The sequence below is a fragment of the Protobothrops mucrosquamatus genome, unplaced genomic scaffold (genome assembly GCF_001527695.2).
Source record: "Protobothrops mucrosquamatus isolate PMUCROS unplaced genomic scaffold, P.Mucros_1.0 scaffold_107, whole genome shotgun sequence".
NCBI classification, from domain to species: Eukaryota; Metazoa; Chordata; class Lepidosauria; order Squamata; family Viperidae; genus Protobothrops; species Protobothrops mucrosquamatus.
This window is the reverse complement of record NW_015386183.1, coordinates 586,389-599,550: the sequence shown is the minus strand read 5'-3', so window position 1 is coordinate 599,550 and position 13,162 is coordinate 586,389. Positions and strand designations below refer to the sequence as shown.

At 35.2% G+C, this 13,162-nt stretch overlaps 2 protein-coding genes across 2 annotated transcripts in view; both read left to right on the top strand.

Annotated features, from left to right (window-relative positions):
* Positions 1-3,548, top strand: part of TIPRL (TOR signaling pathway regulator) — a 9,299-nt gene extending 5,751 nt beyond the window's left edge. Inside the window, exons 5-7 of the mRNA XM_015816030.1 lie at positions 216-311; positions 938-1,000; positions 2,451-3,548. Of these exons, the coding sequence (XP_015671516.1) occupies positions 216-311; positions 938-1,000; positions 2,451-2,585 (294 nt within the window). The 3' untranslated portion in view covers positions 2,586-3,548. The remainder of the gene's footprint in view (positions 1-215; positions 312-937; positions 1,001-2,450) is intronic.
* A 5,047-nt stretch (positions 3,549-8,595) lies between these two features.
* Positions 8,596-13,162, top strand: part of SFT2D2 (SFT2 domain containing 2) — a gene marked incomplete in the record, with an annotated part of 10,286 nt that continues 5,719 nt past the window's right edge. The window contains 4 exon segments of the mRNA XM_015816021.1: positions 8,596-8,749; positions 10,530-10,616; positions 11,729-11,814; positions 11,994-12,075. Of these exon segments, the coding sequence (XP_015671507.1) occupies positions 8,687-8,749; positions 10,530-10,616; positions 11,729-11,814; positions 11,994-12,075 (318 nt within the window).

Here is a 13,162-nt window from a genome sequence, read left to right as displayed (position 1 = left end):
AATGCAAAACTAATTAGCTTACAGATTTTCCTGATCATGTATTTGTGCCTGCAGGAAATTAAGATCTATTAAGATTATCTTCCTAAATGTTACTGGAAAGGTAATATTATTGACTAATGAAGGCTTTTAAGACATTTACTATCTTTCTAATTACCTGTTAGAGTAATATGTCTTAAATGTGTGCAAGTGCAAATTATTCTTGTTATATTTGACAGAGAGTAATGCCTTCCAGCTTTTTTGTGCTGTTGAGGTTTTTCTTGCGAGTTGATGGAGTTCTTATTAGGATGAATGATACAAGAATTTATCATGAGGTAAGAAAGTCTTAATGGGAACATTTGGTTCCAAAAGTCATAAAAAACAGGGTATGCCTTAATGTTTAGAAGTGACATTTTATTTGCTAATACATGTATGTTATTGTCTCTAAACTCTAAATTTAGAAATATGATAGTTGCAGATTTGTTAGCTGTTTATTTGTATAACTAGTTGAATAGACTTCAAATAATCCAAAGGTTTCTCTGCCTTGTTCTCTATACATAGCTTTTGTCTAGTAGACCTAAAACTATTAGGAATGAGATGTGCAGCCATTAGTATTTTAATTTATATACTGTCTTTAGTATAATTGTAATACTGTGTACATTCCAGTTTATACATATATACTACCCAAGTACATCCTGTATGGATCTTACCAGATTTAAGATGGCATATGAATCCACATGTTATATCCAGTATTTCCAGCATGAATGTAGTTGGTTTATTACTATTTGTAAATAATACTAGATTTACAGCATCTTTATTGGATATCACCACAGGATTTTGTGTTAATGTTGCAATAGATTACTTTTGTACTACAGAAGTTTCATTTTATTTGAAACTATATGTACATATTAAATTATTACAATGTCATGAAAATACATTTTAACTGCTTTCTTTTTACTAGGCCAACAAATCATACATGTTGCGGGAATACACCTCTAGGGAAAGCAAAATATCAAATCTCAAGGTATTAATATTTAAAACATGTTTATGTCAGAATTAGTAAATTTTTGGTGCAAGTTATTTTATGGATACTGAGGAGCACCACTATTTTTAAGCATTTATTAAGTTTATATGAGAGAAATAAAATTAACAATAGTCTATTTTTAATGCTGTAAAATGTTAAAATCAACAAATCTGTCAGTAATTCAAAAATAGGAAAATGTGGAATTCAAGTTACTTAATAGTATATTTTGTTCTTAGAAGATTTTTTCCTAAAACTTCTAGTTATATTCTATATAGTTTAGTTAGTGGGCCTATTTGTATGACTTGAACAATTCGGCCATTTTCTCTTCAAATTTGTTTGCTTTTGTGTATTAACAGTGGACAACATGACTGGGTCTTTTTTGTGTGCTGCCTTTTTTGTTTTTTCATCTGCCAGCCAATATAAGAGTCTGCTGCTTCCTACAGTGTATTGCTTCCCTTTGAGTTTTTTTCCCCTTCTCTCTTTCTACTCTTTCCTTCTTTGTGCTCAATATCAAATATTATAATCTTTCAATATCAGTTTTCCTGTGGGTTTGGCAGAGATGGAAATTGGAATGATAATAGAACTAATGTTCCTAGACAAGACCAATTTTTACAATGCCTCTCTCGGGTAAAAAGTCATTTCTGAAAGAATTTAAAGTTTCATTAACATCCTTGAATTGTAGTTTGTACAGTAGAAATGACTGATTTTTATCCTCTGGGAAGTTTATTTAATCCATGCTTAGTTACTGATTAGCATGTGTTCTCATAACATAGTAGCTTCTCATTCTTGTGATCACTCAAGTGCAGGGCTAGAAGTAAAAACTTCATCACATTAAATTCAGATATTTCTGTTAACTACTAAAAGATATTTTAATGACAAAATTCTACTTATTCAAAAGATTAAACTTCATTTCTTGTTGTAATTATTCCATAAATGATCTCAGACACACATCTGAACCTCTAAAATTATGTAACATAGGAAAGGACTTGGTAAATAAGTTTTCCAATTCATATTATTCTTTTCTAGTCAGTGGTGTATATTGCTAAATGTCTTTTGCCACCACTGCTGCTTTGATCTACTGGCTATGGAACAGTGCATGCTAGGCATTAAGCCTCATTTCTGTTCTCAATCACCTCACAAAATTCCAGAAAAATGCAAACCAGTTCCAGCACACCACCGTCCCTGATATAATAATTTTGTTATGTAGTACAGTTGTATTCAGAGTTGTAAATGCAAGTTGGGACACCATATAAATAAATAAGCAATTTCATTTCACTTTTCTGTAGCTGTCCAGTTTTCAGAGTAGAAGAGGAGAAAACATTGGAAAACAAAAATCTATAGTTAAAAGAATATTTGCAAAACATGTTAATGTAATGTTAACTTACATTTATATCTAAATATACTTTCTCTTTTGTTGTTCTCTAAATAATGATCTCTCTCCTATTTCAAGCACATTCCCCCAACACTGTTCACGGATCCTAATGAGATTGCCCAGTATTTGCCTGTCAAAGAAAATATTTGTGAGAAGCTGGAATTTCCTGAGAACTTATGCCATGAATCTGCAGCTGCACCAGAAGGCACTTAATGAGAGCTGCATAATCTGATGAACTTGATATAGACTCTGTTCTTATCTTCTGGGCCCTTAGCACTGAAGATGCTGGATAAAGATCTGTCTGGAGGCCTGGCTAAAATTTCGGTAGCCTTGGGTGGGTGAAGCTAACTTGGAAGTTTTTCCTGTACTTTCATTGTGTCTCTGTTTTGAATATGCTTTGATCTAATAGGAAACTGCTGTTACTGATATTGGGGAGTAAGTCCCCAAATCAGGATCAGTTATATTAAAGTATGCAACATTTCAAGAAAGACTGCACAGATGTTCAAAAATCAAAACAAAACAAGTCCTTCATAAGCGCAGTAACTTTTAAGGACGTTGTTTTAACATAGTCTTTTGTTATAAAAGGACTTGTGTTTCATATGGTGTGAAAGAGAATAATTAATTATGTTTCTTCTCTAGGTTAAATTTGATTAATTTGTTGAGGGATCATTGATGCTTGATGAGTTCATGAAATTTAATGTATATTGAATGGTATTCTTAATAATACTCGCTTGCTGCTTGTCTTATCAGATATGAGGTTTGTTACCTTATAAACAAAGCTAAAACTTTCACTAATTTTAAAACAAACAAGCTACATAATGTTGACTAAGTACAGATAACAGTAGAATCCATTTTTGCCTGATTCCTACCATTCTGTCATAAATTAGACGTTAATAACAACTTGAAATTGTTAATGCTCCTTCTTGTCAACCTGAAGTTACCTCCTTTTAAAAATATTGCAAGTTTATATTGATTAGATGTTAACACAAATTAAATTCTTATAATATTTGTAACAGAATATAAAGTATTAGTAGTGGGCTATTGCAGCTATGACAGACATGCATACTTTTAAGTTGTCAATATTTTTGATAAAAATGATTGCACATATATTTATAAAATAGTTATCAAACTGCACCATTCATATATTTCTTATAGAAGATAAACTGAACTATTGTGGAGAAGTTGTTTCATCAGTTTATTTCTAAAACTCATTTTCAGTTCTTACATTTTGGTATATCTCTCCACCCTATTTGATAGCAGGCAAAATAATATTTGAGATTTTGGTAATTTTAGGTTTCTTTTTATATATTATAACAATAGATTCATACAAAATGTCATTCTGGTATAAATATATACATTTCTCTGATATGGTTTTTCTTATCCATGCCTCAAAGGAGAAGAGTTTGAAAATCAATAAGATTGTTTTGTCCTTTTTTATTCTGTGTTTTGGTTTTGAAAAGCCAAATAAGTAACTCTTTCAGAAGTACTAAGATAAGGCAGTTCTAATTCAGTGTCCATTGTATTAGCAACAGATTGTATTGGACATTATGCAGTGTGTTAAGAGTAAAGATGTATAGGCTAGCTGTTAGATTTTAAGCCATATTAAGCCTTACCTGAAACAACAATGAATGTTCACTACTTTAACATACATGCATAGGAAATAATTTAGCCAAGCAGGGATTTGGCTTGTTTTGAAAAATGAGTATGTTTTTCCAATACATATGTTGACTTCAGAATTTATTAAGAAAAATACATCAGTCCTATATCTTGAGAGAACTTTAACTATTTATATTGCATAGCTAGTCATGATCGCTAGTTGTATATGAAAATAGCCGATGATTGGAATAACTAGAAGAAGAAACAAGAAGCAAAAAGATTTCAAAAGCAAGGGCAAACTACACCTACAAATATAAAATTAGTCATTTTAAAATTTCTTTCCATAAATATGTGAAGAAGCTAAATTTATTCTATTTATTCTGTCCTACAACAAATAGTTGCATATAATTGTCAAATTCAGACTAGAGAGGGAAAGAAAACTGGATCCTTATTCCTGTATCATGCATGTTCCAATTGACATTTAACAGTAGTGAAATCTCCTGTGTGGGATTTGTTCTTGTAAGCATTTCCTTGTGAAATTAACCAAATTCATACCTTCAAAAGGTACAGTATACCATCAATATTTCCAACGTTGAAGTTAATGAAGACTATATTGTGCACCCCTTCATTTCAATAGCACCTGTGCAGAACTATTTACTAAAGTTGTACTCTCGTCAGCATGAAAAAGGCTTATGTTGTTTAGTCAGAAACATGTAATGGTTTGTGTTCAGTCACAAAATAAAAAAGTTGCATTTAGCATCTCACTTTCATTTTAAATACTACAATAAGAAAGGCCTTTTTTTAACTTAAAAATATTTTTTTCTTCAATTTGATTTTCTTCAGATTTGTTGGCATGTAATTCCTGTAATAGAGAACCAGTTTGGTATAATAGTTAAAGCATCAGGCTAGAAACTGGAAGACGTCAATTCTAGTCCCGCCTTCAGCACAAAGCCAGCTGGGTGACCTTGGGCTGGTCACTTTCTGTCCATGCTAGGAAAGAAGCAATGGTAAACCACTTTTGAAAAACTGTCAAGAAAGATGCAGGGACATGTCCAGTCAGCGTCTGAGAATTGGATACAATGGAACGGAAGAAAAAAAAATTCCTGTAATAGTGGGATTGATCTTTAAGCTTTAGGTGACTTGCTTCCTTGGCTGTCCTTGGAGAAGACACTCTTAACTCATGAACTTCTAAGGGTGATGGCCAATATTACTTTGCTCACTGGATTTTCTCAACAAGCCTAGACAGCTTGGTGAAAAGTCAGTGATGGGGAAGGCTATACATTACTGCCAACCTGTGCCTTAATTCCAGAATGTTATTCATTCTCTGGTTTGTCCATCATTTCACCCTGCTGGCTAGAGTAGATTGGAGTTTAATATCCATTGGAGAACTCTTGCTTAATTGTAGCTAACATTCTATTTCTACAATATTCAAATAATTATTGATAAGAATTTATACAATATGTGATGGTAGATTACACTAGGTACAGAAAACTACCATAGTTGTTTCTTCCATACACAAGTCATGAAAATATACTAGAACTATTATTTACACCAAGAGGAAAACTCACCAGTATTGTTGATTCAAAAACCTGGATGTTAAAGGGATTCAATGAGATTTCAGTTACACAGTTGCGTTTGAACATTGAAAGTACTGAATGCCTTTTATTTATTTTCCTTGGATTCTCTGCTTCAAGTTTCAGTATTTATACTGAAAATCAGATAAAAATATGAAGGGACTCCATAAGAAAAATCCATTCTGTGTGGGAATAGAATATTAAAGTATATTAAAGCTAAGCATGGCTTAGTGACCATGTGTTCTTACTTTCCTTCAACATGGCATAATAATTAAACCATGAATATGTAAAATAGGAACAGTAATTTTGCCTTAAAGTCTAACTTTATTGTTAATTTATAGGATAATCCAGCCATTACTGTTGTGATTGTCACTAATGCAGAAAAGTTTTATATTGCAGCAGTAATGATGTAAATTTTTGATGCAGCTAGTCTCACTAAGGAATAATAACATAGAATGATAGAGTTAGAAGGGACCTTGGAGGTCTTCTAGTTCAACCCCCTGCTTAGGCAGGGATAATATAGATATGCCCATCAGATTATTTCCCTTCAGGGTAAATAATGTTAAGCAAAGCACAGAAAAAGAAAGAAAAATAGCAACTGCTCTCTGTAGTCCTGTCCCATAATATCCTGTCCCATTGCCTTTCCTGCAATATCTCCTGCCAAACCTCGAAGAAAACCCCTTTTCTATATACCTACTCTGACGTATGTTTAATACTGTACTTTAGTTCCACCAAATCTATGTAACAGCTTGCTTGTTTCTCTAAGGAGTTCAGACGTTTTTGCTCTAACTGCCTATGTGCCTTAACAGTGAGAGACAGAATAACAACAAAAAAATCCAGAAAAACACATTTCAAAAAAGTTATAAATTGATTTGCATTTTAATGAGTGAAATAAGTATTGGACCCTTTTGCAAAACATGACTTAGTACTTGATGGCAAAACCCTTGTTGGCAGTCACAGGTCAGACGTTTCTTGTTTGCACACATCTCAGGAGGGATTTTGTCCCACTCCTCTTTGCAGATCCTCTCCAAGTCATTAAGGTTTCGAGGCTGTTGGCAGTTCGAAACTTTAGCTCCCTCCACAGATTTTTTATGGGATTAAGTCTGGAGACTGGCTAGGCCACTTCAGGATCTTATTGTGCTTTCTTGAATTGAGCCAATCCTTTGTTGCCTTGGCCTGTGTTTTGGGTCATTGTCATACTGGAATACCCATCCACGACCCATTTTTAATGCCCTGGCTGAGGGAAGGAGCTTCTCACCCAAGATTTGACAGTACATGGCTCCACCCATTGTCCCTTTGATGTGGTGAAGTTGTCACCTTACCAGAAAATCACCACCAAAGCATATTTCCACCTCCATGTTTGATGGTGGGGATGGTGTTCTTGAGGTCATAGGCAGAGTTGATGCCAAAGAGCTCTATTTTGGTCTCATCTGACCACAACACTTTCACCCAGTTGTCTGAATCATTCAGATGTTCATTGGCAAACTTCAGACGGGCCTGTACATGTGTTTTCTTGAGCAGCAGGACCTTGCGGGCGTTGCAGGATTTCAGTCCTTCACGGTGTAGTGTGTTACCAATTGTTTTTTTGGTGACTATGGTCCCAGCTGCCTTGAGATCATTGACAAGATCCTCCCATGTAGTTCTGGGCTGATTCCTCATTGTTCTCATGACCATTGAAACTCCACCAGGTGAGATCTTGCATGGACCTCCAGACCGAGGGAGATTGACAGTTACTTTGTTTCTTCCATTTGCAAATAATCGCACTGTTGTCACCTTCTCACCAAGCTGCTTCGCAATAGTCTTGTAGCCCATTCCAGCCTTGGGTAGGTCTACAATCTTGTCCCTGACATCCTTGGACAGCTCTTTGGTCTTGGCCATGGTGGAGAGTTTGGGATCTGATTGATTGATTGCTTCTGTGAACAGGTGTCTTTTATACAGGTAACAAGCTAAGATTAGGAGCACTCCCTTTTAAGAGAGTGCTCCTAATCTCAGCTCGTTACCTGTATAAAAGACACCTGGGAGCCAGAAATCTTGCTGATTGATAAGGGACCAAATACTTATTTCACACATTAAAATGCAAATCAATTTATAACTTTTTTGAAATGCGTTTTTCTGGATTTGTTGTTGTTATTCTGGCTCTGTTAAAAATCATTAAAATTATAGAGCAGGGATGTCAAATTCGCAACGTCACGTGACATGTCATGATGTAGCGTGACTTTTTTTCTGTTGCCGGAAATGGGGTGGGCGTGGTTTCGCCATGACGCATCCGGCCCGCAGTCCTGTAGTTTGACACCCCTGTTATAGAGCGGTCATTTCTTTGTCAGTGGCCAAATGTACAAAATCAGCAGGGGATCAAATATTTTTTTCCCCTCACTGTACATTTTTGACAATTTCTAACAGTTCAATTTATTCTCATACGTTTCCATATATAACTCTCACAATTCTGCAATTAACTTTCAATTCACATAAAACATAAAGCTTATTCTCTTTATCATAAGCTTTGTCTAACCCAGGGGTATAGCTTACTCAGCATAGCTTACTCAGGAATTCTGGGAGTTGAAGTCCATGAGTCATAAAAGAGCCGAGGTTGCCTACCCCTGGTCTAATCAAAGCAGTCAAAACAAATGCGCTCAATATATACAGCAGGGTAGTCAACCTTGGCTCTTTTATGACTCGTGGACTTCAACTCCCAGAATTCCTGAGCCAGCTGTGCTGGCTCAGGAATTCTGGGAGTTGAAGTCCACGAGTCATAAACGAGCCAAGGTTGACTACCCCTGATATACAGCAATAAAGAATATATACAATAGTGTCCCCATTAAGCCGCATCAGACACATCTTACAGTTACTGACGCTGAGAAACACCGAGCTAAACGTGAAGAAAAGAGCATTGTCCTCGGGACTAGAACTTTCTCAATGCGCATAGGTGGGAAATACTCCAACTACATTTCCCGACCTGCATCGCAACGGCGGGACGGGATGAGTAGCTCTGAAAGGCACCGGGCGGAAGGCGGAAGCTTAAGGAGCATCTGAATGTTCTATCTGGTGGCTGGGAGTTGTAGTCTTGGGGAGCTAAGTAAGGTTGATCGGCGTGGGTAGAATCGACATCGGAGCTGGCGAAACTCGGGAGTGCCTGGACGAGAAGGAATGGATAAATTAAAGCGAGTTCTCAGCGGACAGGACGCGGAGGACCCGGGACCTCTGGCAGAGGTAAGCTTCTCTTTATTTCAACAGGTTAAGACGTCAACAAGTTACCATCTGCGTCGTCTTCTTCCGTTTGGGTTGTGGTTTCTTTTGGACTTTCTCTTTTGTCTGTTTCATCGCGTTTTGCTGCTTCTGTCCATCGCCAGTGCTCTTTATGTCCATCCCCGTTCTCCTTTTCTTTTCCCCGAGATGTTTCGGAGTCTGTTTCTTACTTGTTGATACTGACCCATTTAGCCAGCTTTTCCAACTAGGCTGGCAGTATATACAATTTACATTACTCCAGCGACTGTAGTAGTCATTCTGGCTGAGATTGGTGAAAGTTGTAATCTAAAACTTATTTACTGTTGTCATTCCCCTCGTTTTGCAAAGTTCTTGTGCTTTTAACTTAGTGTGATAATCCTAATTTTGAATAAAGGCACTGTGCTCTCTCCCACACATCATGGCTGTATTGGCTGGATCTATCTGAACCATTAATAGTCACCTTTTAGCCTAGAATGCTGAGTACACAGTTCTTTTGGTTAGTTTATGGTACTGTATTGTGTGAATCCAGAAAATTGGGTTATGTGAATGAATCGTGATTAGGGTAACCATGGGTGAGTCATATATGCATACAGTTCTGTCCGGTGCTTGAGTATTTACTTGTTTATTACACTTCCAACATTTTAGCCTTTGACAATACAGGTATATATATTTTAAAAAAGAAGACAATAATTATTGCTCCTTAGTCTTAGAAAATTTGCCATTTTTCCTTTGGTACTTTATTTTGGTAAAATGAATGTCTCTATAGTTTCATAGGCGCTGAAAAGGGGCAAAGTCCCATTTTGATAGATATCATGGCCAGAGAATTAAAGTGAGTTTTTAATTTTTACCAAATTTAAATATGTTTCTGGTATACCAAAGAGATATCTGAAGTAGTGAAAACAGGATAGGATCTCAGGGGAATAAATTATGAAAAGATTGTACCAGTAACAAGCAAATCACTCTGAGCTATTTGCAAAGCACAAGCAGATAGGAACAAACAAACAACAAAGGGCTTTGCAACTTAAATTAGTTATTAAAGTTATGGCTAAATTTGTGGTTTGATTACTCAGGGGAGTTGTTCAAAAATTAAAGCCAGCACTGATTAACCAGTTTGACTGGCATCTGGAAAACCCAGATTTGAGTCAGCCTTTAGCTTTGGAAGCATAGTAGATGGCTTTGGGCAGTCTTATCTGAAGGGCCACAGATCTTTTCATGCCAGGAATTAGAAATGATTAGCATTTTTTAAAAAAATAACATCCTTACTTTAGACTACTTCACAATACTGTACATTTATTTATTATTTACTGTATTATTAGATTTATACCCCAAATATATTTGTACAAATCAGGCAACAATGGAGAGTATTTTAGAACTGAGAAAGTCACTAGTAAAAAAACTCATTCCAGTGTTTCCACCCCTTAGCATGGATGAAACTTAAAATGGAACCATTTTATTTTGAAAACTTTTTAAAGAAGATGTTAGATACTTCTTGCTGTTGCTAATCTGCTAGGAAGAAAATAGAAAGCGACATGTTGCTTTATGTTGTTTGACACCGATGTTTGCTTATTAGAAAATCAAACAGAATCTCCTTGTTAATGCATAGGAGGACTGGGCACTGTTGACTAAACTGGGAAATGGAAAAACAATCCTGAAAGAAGACAGTGGCAAAACTCTGCATAACACTGCCAAGAAAGCTTCATAGATGCATTCACCAAGAACTGAATCGATTTGTCAGCATCCTTGTTTTACCTTTTAATATTTCCAGATAGCTGATGCAACTACCTTAAGCTGGAGTACCAGACTGAAAGCCTTCATAGCTTGTTTTATAATAGGAGTTGTGTGTTCTGTTCTGGTAAGACTTTAATTTCTTCTATTCTTATCATAAAATTCTGCTCTTTTGGGACACTATCAGTTGCAGTGCAAAATAATTATTGATGCAGACACTTATTTTCAACTGCTTGTTAATGTACATGGATATACTCTACCTGAAGTAATACACGTGATTTGGCTGAATGCATTTTGATTTATTCCCCAAATAATGTTATATTAGTTAAAAAGATACAAACCTATGCCTGTGCATTGAGATATAAGAATTCATATATTTTCAACTTTTATAATTTAACTCATAGTAGCATAATTTCCAAGTTTAGGACTACTTGCAATCTCCTAAATTAAGAATTCATCCAAAGATTGCTGTGAAATCAGTTTAATCTGACAAAAGGGAAAAATAAGGGATCAGATAACATAGACACACACACACACACACACACACACACACCTATAACTTTTAACTTTTTCATTAATTCAACCTACACCCTAGCTTCTATGCATGTATTCATGAGTTCCACTCTACAAAAGCAGACCACATGAAGTATATCATTGATGTTTTTTCTTAGTTTTAATGGCAATCATCTTTTTTCATTCTTTTCACTTGCTTTTTACTATTTCCTACATTTTAAGCTACAATTCACCATATAAGATAGTCAAAGCTTCCTTATTGAATATTATAAGTCTTTATTTTCACTGCTCTGGAATTAGGCATGCAACAAAGGCTGCCTGCAGAATATTTCTGTTCAGCCTTCTAGAGACTATTATCCATTTCCTCCCTGTTTGTGATTACTGATTAGGGCATCTTCTGTGTCCATGGGGCGTACTCAAAACTCACTAGGCTGAGTTCCTTCTCCCCCCACTTGTACATGGATAATGCTATTTTGGCTAAGTAAGGATTAACATTCAAGAAGTTTGACTTTGTTGTTATATGATAATTGCTCCCTCTGAAAACAGGACTACGCATTATACATAGTAATGTTGTCTTAAGTTGTTTTATTTGAATACTTGGTGCTTTTACAAACAGACTCTGAGAATTAGTAAGAGAATCTGAATTTAATAGCTCCATATACTTTTATCTGCAGGACAATACATAAATTTTGTTACAGACTCCTTATTTCTTTTTCTCTTTTTCAGGGTTCGTTTCTACTAATGGTTCCTAAGAAAGGACCTATCTTGTTTGGAGTATTTTATACCGTGGGAAATATCTCCTCCATTGGAAGGTAAATTATTCTTATTTTAAACTTGTAGATGATAAAAGACTTTCAAATGTCTCAATGAGATTAGCATTAGTAATTCTTGAAATACTTAACTCTGTTAGTTTCTGCTGCTTTGTGATTAAGTCGAAATATTTTTATTCTGTATATCTGATGAAGGTTATGTTAATCTTTTTCTTCTGCAGTACCATGTTTCTTATGGGACCAGTGAAACAATTAAAAAGAATGTTTGAACTCACTCGTTTGATAGCTACAATTGTTATGCTTGTAAGTAATTTCTCCTTTTGGTTTCTTAATGACTAATGAGAATGTTCAGTGTTCAATATTGTTTGTATGGAGGGGTATGCATGACTTCAAAGCTACTTTTTTCTGGTTTTTGAAGACTTCCATTTCCAATTGCACTTCAGAAATTAGAAATTAAAAAAGAAGAGCTTTTGCAGAAAAAAATAAAATTGTAGTATTCAGTCTTCAGGAGATTTATATATCTGCCATATCTTTTTCTTAAAATGACAGAAAGTTAGTCTCATCACCCTATGATGCCAGCACCATAGTTCTTAGAGACTGATTTTTTTTAAAGTTCATCTCTTTGCCAAAAAAGTTCTCCCGCCTTAGAATAGAATAGAATAGAACAGAATAGAACTTTGTCACTTTGAATGTACGCTAATTGGCATACATTAAAATGAAATTTCATTGCATACAGCTCTCAAAGGGTCACCATCTCCCAATATACACTACATAAATATGACAAAAATAAATAAATACAGAATTATGCATATACCCACATATATTATATGACATAGAGAAACAACACAGTCGGATTATGTATACATGTACATGGCGAGAAAAACGAATCTTGCAAGTTTACCAGATGGATGGCATAGGGAACAAAGCTATTACAGAATCAGGTAGTCCTGCTAGAAATACTATTTTGCTTTTTAAAAATTACTTTTGCTCATAACCATAAATGGACATAGATTACTGTAATTGTCTGTGGTTTTTAAGGGCTTTATAATAAGTGAGGCTTAATATAGGAACCTGCTTTTTTGTTGGGAAGAATTATACAAGATTTAAATACAAGATACACTACAAACCACGGTGATCCAATTATTAAGAACAATTGGGATCTTTTACTCAGAAGCTGAATTTGGGGAAAGCAATCTCCTTTGAGTTCCACCTAGATTTCAGATGAAAAGTTATTCCAAGAACAGGTGGTGGTGGCAGCATCAAATCTTTTACCTGGAGAACAACTATATCAATACACTTTAGAACCCTGGAATGAAGAGGAATATATATTTTATTACAAACATTTATATGACCCCTCAATTCAAACGATGTGACTCTAAGTAACGTACAT